This window comes from Saccostrea cucullata, unplaced genomic scaffold, assembly GCF_032062105.1.
Source record: "Saccostrea cucullata isolate Sc308-1 unplaced genomic scaffold, CSIRO_AGI_Scuc_v1 ctg15489, whole genome shotgun sequence".
NCBI lineage: Eukaryota > Metazoa > Mollusca > Bivalvia > Ostreida > Ostreidae > Saccostrea > Saccostrea cuccullata.
Window position 1 is genome coordinate 1 of NW_026940300.1, and position 11,861 is coordinate 11,861.

The 11,861-nt window shown below is 31.4% G+C and overlaps 1 protein-coding gene across 4 annotated transcripts; it reads left to right on the forward strand.

Annotated features, from left to right (window-relative positions):
- Nucleotides 1-9,170: 9,170 nt before the first annotated feature.
- LOC134255074 (vitrin-like) lies at nucleotides 9,171-11,637 on the forward strand. 4 transcript variants are annotated; one of them, XM_062737593.1, is made up of 4 exons: nucleotides 9,171-9,733; nucleotides 9,877-9,936; nucleotides 11,388-11,429; nucleotides 11,517-11,637. In XM_062737593.1, coding segments are annotated over exons 1-4 (648 nt in total). In that variant the 5' UTR covers nucleotides 9,171-9,189; the 3' UTR covers nucleotides 11,519-11,637. The 4 variants fall into 4 exon arrangements, 3 of the variants coding, with proteins under 3 accessions (XP_062593577.1, XP_062593576.1, XP_062593578.1); XM_062737592.1 differs by lacking the exon at nucleotides 11,388-11,429; XR_009989448.1 differs by lacking the exons at nucleotides 9,171-9,733; nucleotides 9,877-9,936 and adding an exon at nucleotides 10,706-11,216.
- Nucleotides 11,638-11,861: the final 224 nt, after the last annotated feature.

An 11,861-nucleotide genomic window follows, 5' to 3' on the forward strand; every position in this document is an offset into this window, starting at 1 on the left:
CGAGTTTTTAGTGCAAAAAATTTCTTTCCTTTCAAAATAAGCCTTATATGACCCAAGAGCACATTTTAATTACACATAATAAATGCCATGTACTTGGAGTTTTCATTGCAGATTTCATTAAGAGTATTTTCTTAGACAAAAGGAACTAAAATGGATTACATTTCATTTATATAACAATTTAAAAGCTTCTGATTTTTTCATAAAAGTTTACACCAATCAAATATCTATTTTGTCAGCTCATACAACATAATATTATAATCAAAATTTCAGAATAGTTTAAAACTTTAATCAAAACAATTACTGTACATATGCACTAATAATTTAAGTGAGTTAGTCACTCCCTTTTTATCAGACAAAGGATAAAACTCCTTGTAGATTCTACCTGGTCTGTTAGTTAAACATGACAAAATATAATATGTTAATTCCATGGTACAAAGGTTAACTGCTAGTTAATATATTCAGCTGGTATATACTGGTGTTGCATTCATAGATTATGTTCATTTCAAGTCGCGAACATCAGCAATTCAGGAGGTTTTAGGAAACACACAACTTGCTTAAATCAGTCAACACGTCAGGTAAGATATCTAAATTATAATTGAAATATAAAAACATGTTATTGAATTATGTTTGAAAATCCCACCGAGGAATTATAACGCATATTTTTTCGGCAAATTTACATATTAATTTTTTCGTTGACGTTGGAGTGATTACATTATAAAGTTTTTGGATTTTTTTCCATTATGAGAATGTCCTACAAATGAATTGGAAGTCAGGATAATTATGAAGTTCCAAATTTACGTTTATGAACTCAAGCTAATGCAGTGAGGGCCTGACTCAAGGAAATTATGGTGGTGGGTATAAAGGAATGGGGTGACCGCCCGACTAGCTGTTTGTATGTCCGTCCGTTATGCTTCTGGGTACCCATCCCTTATGCGCAACTCCTCGCAAACTATTAAATGAAATTTAAAAGACTTTCAGAGGTTTTTTGTTACATAGTACCATTGTGACCTATAACTTTACTTTTTTATCGGAAGATATTTTAGATTGCCCATACGTAACAGAATATTATCATTACCATTCTAATTTAATTAAAAAGAGTACACTAGGACAAAGCTAGCGAAATAAACACTCAATTTAAGCATGTTGATATGCCAAGCGATTTCGCAAAAAAGCAGAAAAAGGACCAAAAAAAAGGGTTGATTAAATATTTTTTCAATGTCCAAATTGAAAATTTGTCATACAGGGCCGTCACCATATACCGGCGAAGGGCTTCAAGTTTAGATCTTTAGATCTTTACTCGATACTCTGAGCCATTTAGCACTAAGAATTCTTTATCATGCCAACACCTGCAGAGTGGCCTCAGTTTTTAAATTCTCATCCAAAACTTAAAGATATGAGACTTTCACTTCAAAGTGCTGAGCGGTTGGCGATGGAAGACCAAGAGGCAACTCCTTCTTGCATAAATATATGAGTCTGAAAACAAGCGTGGAATATTTTTCATTATAATCGTTTAAGTCAGCGTCAGGTGAATTTTAAAACTGGTATCGGCACCCTCAGACAACATGAAATCGGGGCCTCATGAAATGCGGTACACAATAGTTTTCTTTACTAAAATTGTACTAAAATCCTCGGTCTACCAACGCTTTACTTCTTTTCAATTCTAATTAGAACTTTTGACCAAGTTTACCCAAGTTTGCACTTGATTTCTGAGCATACGTACAGTTGGGAGGAATGATTGAAGGAGTACTGCGTCTTGGTCCAGACAAGGATTTTTTTCTCTATAAATATGGATGTTTTGGGTTCGGAAACCTGCATTTTTACAAAAGCTAATTATACTTTTAAATATTAAACACATTTTGCATGGAATCTCCGATTCTGAAATCTGCTTGATCTTTCACAGGAAGAATCAAACAATCAAAAATTACAGAACGTTGATCATTTATAAACAAGAAAATAAAACTTTTACTAAAGAGCGTGTGCCATTTTATATATAAACTAAAATAAATGTTTAAAAAGTCCTCAAACAATTCCCACTTCCTCACTTATACATAAGAACTACCGAAGCTTTGGGAGCAAAAAGTTAATGATCTTCAATTCTCTCCCATAAGGGTTCGGATACACGGCATTTCCTCATGCAAAAGTGTATACTTAATATTTTAATACGCAGGAATGGCGTTAACATTTTAGAAACACTTTAACCTAGCCGCGTTACACTTTGCTTGATTTATATTAAAGAGTCAAGAGTAAAGAAAGAGGCTTGGTAGAACATTTACTCGAAACTGCTAGATTTGTTTGCAAGAGGTTTTATGATCCCCCCGCTGATGTTTTGGAGGTCCGTGTTTGCCCTGCTCCTGATATGTATTGTTTTATGGACTTTGATATTGAATACTGTTTGTTATCTCAATATCCTTCATGAAGTCTCCTTGTCCGTGGGATGCAATTTCAGTTTGGTGGGTGGTCAGAGTCATACATTGTCAGTTTTGGTAAAGTAAAATAATTCCCTTTCCAGCAAAAAATAATTAGACGTTATTATTGATGGGGCACAAGGAAATGGTAGATCTGTTTTCTTTTTTCATCCCGTTCCCTACGGCTAATGTGACAAATTTGCTAAGAGGTTCTAAGAGGTAAGAGGTAAGCTTATACTTTGTCTAATGATTGTTAGGTTTCAATTTGTTTTTCATTTTCATCTCTAGATTCAATTCATAATTTTATAAAAAGCTGTTGCATGAACTGCTCCGCAAGATGGGCATGAAAAAAATATATGTAAACAAAACGTTATTTGTTTCATGTGTATTTAACAAGTTTAAGTCAAGTAATTTAATGATAATGCTATCCATTATTTTTTTTTTATTTTGTTTGATCACACTAAAAATCAAGATATAAATATGCACAGAAAAAGTAAGGCAGTATAGAACAGTATACCATGTTAGGTGATTTTGTTTTGAAATTTTCCTTTGAATTCCTTTTTGGGAACATTCTTTAAACTACTAAAATGATGCATATTTTGCGGCCGATTTCATGCTTTGCATCAATTTAACTTGTCTTGCTATGTTTTAATATTATTGTACCAATCCATACTCTAGGTTACCTGATAAGTTTGAATAACATGTTAGTCCAGCCATGTTTTCATTATATATTTCAATTTGATTTGAAAACTTTTGAAAAAATAATATGATTACGTATATTTGGTTAGGAAAGATAAAGACATGGGCTGTTCAAAGGTCCTTTTATCTGTCTCCTTCTCGATGACGGTAGTTTATTGCATCGGTTTTTCGAAGGAAATATAAGTCCGAAAATTTTATTATATATATATTTTTTTCAAAGTGCGTTAAGCACCTCTGTGACAAAGCGCTTAAAAAAATTACGCTTCAAAAAATATAGTCAAAGTTCGTTAAAATTGGCACTTTGATTTTTTTTTTCAAAGTGCGTTAAATTTGAGACAAACTCGTTCGTTAAGAGTGTATATCAACAATTTTATTTACAATGAAATGAAGACAAGTACACTCAAAGCACTTTGAAAAAATATGTATAAAACAAAAATTCTGGACACAGATTTTAGTAATAGAGATCATGAACTTGTTATACATCTTTCGAAAATTTTATGAATAGATATACCCTCATTGAAAAAGGATGAGAAGACGGAAAGGTCTCTCACTCCAACTCTTTATTTTATACGAGGGTTGTCCTGTAAATCGTGGACAAAGCGTTTTTCTTAAATAATAATGGGCGCACTATGTTGAAATTTTCAGAAAATGTTTATTTATCATATTTAAGTGCATCATAATTTTTTGGATAAAGTATAGAAAAAAATTAAAGTTAATTATGCTTGAATGTGCACAGGGTACGGTCCTACCGCGCACGGTAAAAAAACAAAGGTCTTATTAGAAAATACCAGAGTATTGATTCGAAATAAAAGATTTAAATAGATAAGATTGGGTTAAGAATTATCCTTATTCGATTACAAATTTGATTCTGTCGCCTTTTTAACAATTTCAAAGTACTGGTTAATTTTTGACAGTTTCCTGAGCATTTGAAATGGGAAAGTGGTAAACACAACACACAAAAAATGGTGATGTTTGCTGACGTTACGGCGCACCGGAAAGTAGTTCAGTTCGATTTAGATGGTGAAATAACACCTTAAGAGATTAATACAGAAGAAAGAAATTTATAAAGACATAAATCAAAAGATATTTAGTATAGAATTGAAATGGGAGTATTCTGATTGAAGTCTTTCTTGATCGGGTCCCCAGGTAGTAAAAACATAACATAAACTGCTATAATTGTAATAGCAAAAGAGCCTCACTGTTGACGGTCAATATAAGATCTTCTAAAAGTTGAATGATGGTAGGAATATTGTCCGTAATTTACTAATAAATCATCAGAACATTGCACGTTTGTGCCAGACTGGTTCCTCAACTGTTTATGGAGACTAAATTATGTGCATCAATGAAATTCCTCAATTTAAGTGGGACTTATCCAACTTTATTTCTATTGCAAAGATGAAACGTAACGCTGTTCTAGACACTTTGACGTTATCATCCCTGCGCCATAATATGAAATTTCATAATTTGTATATTTATGCATATATCTATTTGAAATTTGCTTTGTTTATTAAGAAAATATGTTCTAAATAGTAGTGAAAATTTCAGAACGCAGTGAAGATTATTTTTCACGCTAGACAACTTGTCCACAATTTTACAGGACAACCCTCGTATATAGGCGTCGATACATGTGTTACAAATTGATACGGGGGAGGGTTAAGATAATAAGCCCAAATTTTTAGTGCCTATACACGTATTATGTATATTTTTTTAAAGCAAGAAAATTCTACGTACGAGGGCTGTTCAATAAATAATGTCCTCGGTGCTCTGAAAGAAGCAAAAGACGCTTTTCAATGAATTAGTCTTTATGATTTAACTTATCAATCTCTTTTAATTAAAACGCATGTCCGTTACATTTTTTATCCAATTTCTGATTGTTTCTTGAACTCATTTTTGGGTATGATCCTTAGTATACTGGAAAATAGCAGATCCAATGATTTCCTAGACATGTTTCTTCCTTCTGAAAAGGTGTATTTTTCATGTTTGGAAATAGAAACAAGTCAAAAGATCAAAGATCTGTCAAATAATATAAATGTGAAAAAACATTAACTTTCTTTTTATCCCGAAAACCCCTTTACTCTTCAGGGCGTGCGGGTTTAGACGCTGTCATGAAGAAATTAATGTAGCGGATTCCAGATTCTGGGTCTTACTCTAATAAACCTTTTGATTTTTTTGCAAAAAAATTTGTTTTTTAGACTCCTCCAGAAATTAAACTGTCTCCCCAAATACTAATTTGAACATGAATACCACTAATATTTAAGAAAATTGCATATAAATCTGTCTTTGTGCTCTTGCAATTCTTTGCTCTTCTCAGACCTTCGCTGTTTTTATCAAGTAAATTGTATCGTAAATTTCGTTTTGAGGATTTTAAGCAATAGATTCAAGTTCCATCCTCAGTTTGTATATCAAGCAAACGTGGATAACTATAATTACTGATATTTAAAAGTAATTGTGAAGACATTCGTACACGCTGTTGTTTTCACTCATTTTTTTTTCAAAATATAGTGTGACCTTTGAGTACTAAGCTTTTTTACCGTCAAACGTTTCTTAAAAACAGTGTAAAATACTCCCGAAATAATGTCTATCAAATTTGCTATGTGTCTTAAAGTTAATCATGCATCATCAAATATTATTTGTAGAAAAATTGGCAAACAGCATATAAGTTGATATGATTTTTGTTGGCAAGGACGGTACCCTTTTTTGATACCCATTATATAATTATTTATCATTGAAATTCACCTGATAATTTGTCTATAAAACAGGCATTGGTTTTCTGCTAATGTCACATATTTCAGTGAATATTTCTTTGGGATTTTAACAAGTTTTACAGCAGCTTTAATGAAGCTTTTATTTTCACTCCAGTTTACTGATTCTTTGCCATTCATTTATAATGAAATGTCTCGAATAGCCCTTGTTTTCCAGCTTCTCTTATTGAAACTATGTGATGAAAAGTGATCACATCTACTATTTTACATTCATAAAAGATTCAATAATGAGAGAACGTCAAGCTTAATGTCATATGACATCTATATAGTATGTAATACAATTCAGGACATTATTTATTGAACAGCCTTTAATTGTAAAAAAATTTTCATACTGTGGAAAATTAAAACTGCTATATTTTCTTATGGAAAATTAAATGTTTAAATCGAACACATATACCCCTCCCTACTTACATCTACCAAACGAATTACAGACTAGAAAATAATTTTTAAAAGAAACGAAATTATGCTATCAATCAATCATGATAATTTCTCCATTATTTCTGAAAGACCAATTTTTCCTTTCATAACATTTACGGTAACCTAAAATATTTATAATGTCTATATTTCAAATGCTGAAGTGACTTCAAAGTGCGTTTATATGATAGGTATGAACGCACTCTGGAAAGAAATTTATTTTTTTAAAAAGTGCGTTAACGTGGTCCAAATTTAACGCACTTTGAAAAATAATTCAAAGTGCGTTCTACCAAACCTCAATGATAAAAATTGTTGATGTACAGTCTTAACGCACTTTGAAAAAAAAATCAAAGCGTGTTTATTTTGTTCCAAATTTAACGCACTTGTGTGTTGTCTTTAATTTGTACCAATTTTAACGTACTTTGAATTTTTTTTTCAAAGTTAGCTGGTATTTTTTTCAAAGTGGTTTGCAACAGACGCTAAACAAGTGTTATAATAATTAATTTGAAAATAAGAATAATTTAAAAATCTTTCTCTCTATTTAAGATTGTTTTGGTCATGCTCAATACTAGATGTTATTCAAGGATAATATGATCATAAGTAAAAATGTTTGAACTATTTTGGGTTGATTTCTTTTATGTATCGTTGCTTTGTTGTACATATACATTGTAATCTTATCTATTTTAAATCAAGACTCGAAAAACAATTTCAGACCAGTAGAATTTACTTGATATATGAAATCTGTATTTGAAATGCATATATTAAACAACTAAGTGTCTTTCTCTTTCAGCGATGGAGGGTTCATTTTGGTTGAAGTTGATTGCTTCCTGTGTATTTCTCAATTCTTCACATTCAATTTGTAAGTATTGTTTTTTAATCCAACTGTGACATGATAAATGGTGTTGCAGGGAAGCATGTAGACAATGTGAAACCTAAATAACCAGAAATCTGTACTTGTTATACACTTACACACCTTACGGCTAACTTTCTTCTCTGAAAATGAATACTTGAGATCGTATTTAGTTATGAAACTGCGCATACCTCGCTGATCTCAGGTTGTTTTCTGAGCTTAACATTTCTTTTTATGTTTCATAACACTTCAATGGCATATCTTGAATCTTGAGCTTGTTGCATAATGTTAACATTTATTTAAACCGCATGAAATCTAGAACGATTTTATATCTTACAAAAAGACATCTTAACTTTATGCATTTCAAACATGTTTGAAGATATAATCATTTTTTCTTTTTCATAAGCGTCTAGAAATGATATTATTTTTGCCACGAAAAAAAACTAGATTTTACATTTATCAAAAAAAAAAAAAAAAAAAAAAAATTATGGAAAGCATCTTTTTTTTGCAGTTTTTGTATCTTTATATGTACAAAAAATGTATTTCAAATCTTATGGTAAATCTTATCAAATCTTATCTTAAGAGAAGTTTCCAAATAAATCTTTTATTATTAAGACCTGGTATAAATATTTTTCAGCTTTACGAAGAAAGTTTTTGATTCTCGTTTACTTACATAAAACACTTGATTTAAATTGTTCAATACAGAATCAAAAATAAATTGTCAAAGATGCTTTATTTTATACCTTGAAGAAAGAATATTTAAAGATTCTAATTTCAATGCTAATAAATTAATTGTAAGATGCATATCAAGATAATAATCTGGATTCGAGACAGGTTGGGGAATCAAGAGCCCCTGATTTCCTATCCTTTAATTGTTGAAGATATCATTTATCATAAGAACAGCAGCTGTTATTTACTTGATATTTCCTTTCTGTATCCCCGACAATTTATTTATTTTTGTGTTTGTAATTGCTTCATCTTAGCTATAGCTTAGCTATAAAGATACGGTTGAAGTCGGTAACGGCTGATTAGAAATATTTACAAACCTGCAAGTAGTCAAGAGATAAGCCAAGCGTGTGATTACAACATCGAGACGATAAAAGAATATATATCTACATCTAAACGTCTTATTATACAATTTTTTCTGGGTAGCACAAGATCAAATTTTAAAACATTTATATATCCTTTCAGAAATAAGTGGAAGTTTATTTGCAATTCAAGTAACGACTTCGAATTCATTATTATAAAATTAAACTTGTCAAAAGATTAGCCTTTAAATACTGTAAACATAGCAGTGAGAACACCAGAGTACAGTTAAAGGTTGTGAAACGGAGGTGTAAGTCTAAAGAATTGGTTAAAAAGAGAGTAAAACTTACTAATCTTTGTAATCGAAACATGATAAATTAGACACTTTACCAATGTAAAAAATATTGTTTAATACACATGTATCAGATACGGAACTGGTAACTACTTCTGTTAATTAAACAAGGTCTTATCAAGGTTCGTATTAATAAATCAGCCAATTTTTAGCTGGTAAATGACCCTTAGTCCTAGATGAATTGTTTAGTCTATGAAAAACACAACGAAGTTACAAAGAAAGAGAAATAACTGTTTTGCAAACCCAACATGTAAGTAATATTGTTTTTGTGTCAATATAAATTTAATGCCAAAAAATGTGGAAAACATACATGAAAAAGATGATTGATATCTTATCAATAGACTTGTTTATAAACATTAAAATAATCTGCATTAATATACCTTTTTTAAAACTTTTTTTCAGCTGATTCTGAAGGTAAGTCCGTTCTGAACTTGAGCTCTTTAAAACTTTTTTAAACTTGACTTATTGAGCAAGGATTTCAAAACTTTTATTTCTTGACTTTTACAAAAGAAGTTGTTTTTTTTTTTATTTACATCTTGTTATTATTTTTGTTGTGGAATATGTATAGCAAATAATTATCTTTTTGCATTAAGAAGAAGGGTGTGTGAACAAGAAAAATGACAAAAACATTCTTTTTACCCAACAGAAGGATTTCCCTTTGACTTAGGTTGCAGTGAGCCTATGGATATAGTGCTTTTACTTGATACAACTCTAAACAATTCAACACAAAATGAAGAGTTCAAAACGTTTTTATTAGATTTAGTCGAAGATTTTCAAATTGACTGTGGAACTCCTAGGGTAGCCTTCGTGTCATTTAGTTCCAGTCCAGTCCTACATTTTAGACTTGATAAATACTCTTCTAAAGCGGACATGAAGTCGGCCATAAAATCTGCAATTTTTACGCCAGGAGAAAGAAACTTTGCAGATGCGTTCCATTTGCTTCACAGGCAGGTATTCTTTGCGCCTTATGGCGATAGACCGGATGCACCAAATGTTATCCTTTTGATAACAACAGGAAATTCCGAGAGAAAAAAATATGAAGCATCACAACAAATACAGTTTTTAAAAGACCAAAACAGCATACTGGTCGTATCGAAAGGGGTCAAGGACATGACGGAAATTCACTCTTTTGCCAGCGACCCTCATTTGGAGAATACATATGAACTAACACAATCGGAGAACATTAGTTTAATCAAAGACCTAGCGTATGTTGGAATTTGCTCATGTGAGTTTTGCTTATATAGTCAGTAATTTTTAACATTTTTATCAAAGTGTTTAATCAAGCTATGTTTTTACAAGGGATGTTTTCTATATCCCTTTTTTTATTTTCTGAACTTACAGTGACAATGATCTTGTTTCTATTTATAGTAACTACTACTTATAATTATGATAATGAGGATATGGAAGGGTCTGCAGTAACGGCCACAGGTATATTTTGAAAGAAAAATAATGAAGGCATGTCCCCAAGTGCTGATTTTAGCTAGATTTCCTTTAAACCTTTGTAGATTATTCCTATTTTTCCTTTGCTTTCCCATATGTGTTTGACCTCTTTCCTAATTTCCCAGCTGATGTTTGCAATTATAGAAATCCAATCTGCATGTTTTGGATGATTTTCAGGAACCCATCTGGCGTTTCTTTCTCCGTAGAAGGTTAGTTCCAAACCGTTCTAATTATGTACCTTTTTATACATCTTTAAAAATGCACTGTTATTTTAGGAAATATTCATTAGAATTATATTTACAATAAAGCGGTGATTAACAATTTCCGAAATAGCTATTTATACTAAAAATCCGTCTCATTTATCTTCTAATTAAACCCGTATTATTGCATGTGTTTAGAATTTTAAAAAATGCGTTGGGAAAAATAAACAAACCTCGATACCATTAATATATATCAATGTCAGTTTATGAATTTGATAGTTCACTTACAAAGTTGATATCTACACTTTTATAACATTGAGTCATAGACTTCATGATTAATAGTTGCATTTATTCTCCTGGTGAGGAACTGAATTTGTAAATTTTGAAAATTATTACTTTTTATATTTGTTTTCTATCCTAATGATGAAAGACGGAGATATGATTTATCATACATTTATACGAAAAAAATATACGAATAAATTAAATTTATATCCCATTTTAGGAAGTAATAAAACGGATTTAACTCTGCTTCTCCATTACTCTGACACCACAGCTGAGAGTGATTTCAATTTAATGGTACAGTTATTGCAAAATCTGATATCTAATGCAGACGTTAATGATGATGACGTCAGAGTAGCTTTCCTTGTTTACGGAATGGGAACAACCACCATATTTGATTTTAATGATTACAGACAAAACAAGAAAAAGCTTTTGAATGCACTGAATATAGATTTTAGCAGCTGTGGTTCTAAAGAAGCGAATTTAGCTGGTGCTATAGATGTCGTTCGCACGCGAATTTTTCTGGAAGCTTCAGGTGATCGCTTGGATGTTCCAAATACGCTTGTGGTAATCACGAACGATAACTCTGATAGCAAATATGTCCTGTATTTCCCCAAAGTTTAGCTGAAATGAAGAACACCGGAGTTACAATGATTGGCGTGGGCTTGAATCTCTGCAATAAGGATGAAGTGAATGCGCTCTCTGATTCTCATACCTTTAGTTTCATTTTGAACGATGCTTCTCAGCTCGCTGTTGTCTTGCAAGAAATCCAAAATAGACTTCCTCCACGTGCGTCATTTAATTTCTTTGGCTTTTCCATTCCTTTTTGTGCAATCTTCATTTGAATCTTGTTAAGATTGTCTCATTTCAATGTGATGTTCAATTTCAATACCTCTCCTGTCTTTGATAAAATGTCATTTTATTAACTGTATCAATTCGTTAGAACTTTTTCCTTTTTAGTGAATAAAATTGTTAGCACGAAACCAAGCATCGTTTATGAATGTAAGCAAGGCGAAGGTAAAATAAATGACGTTTCTTTGTTTACGTTAATAAAGGTTCGTGGGTAATTTTCTTTTTCTTACCTTCCAGAATCAACACCTGACATACAAATTACAAACGGCATTGATAGTAAGTATGAAAGAAGAGGATGAGGAATTTGCCTGTAGATGTTTGACATAAATATCTAACAAGGCATTGTAACGGAGAGGAAACATACCATTTTGTTTTTTTATGAAATGAAATTCAGATAAGTTTATATTTTATTATGCGAATTTCTCATTCATGTCCAGTTCCCTTAATCAATTCGATATTGTCGACATTGCAATGTAAACAATGTTGATACGATATCGTGAATACATCGTCTACATTGTTATTGTTTCTACATAACATAACAACATCGTCAACGTCGACATCACAATGTTAACAATGTTGATA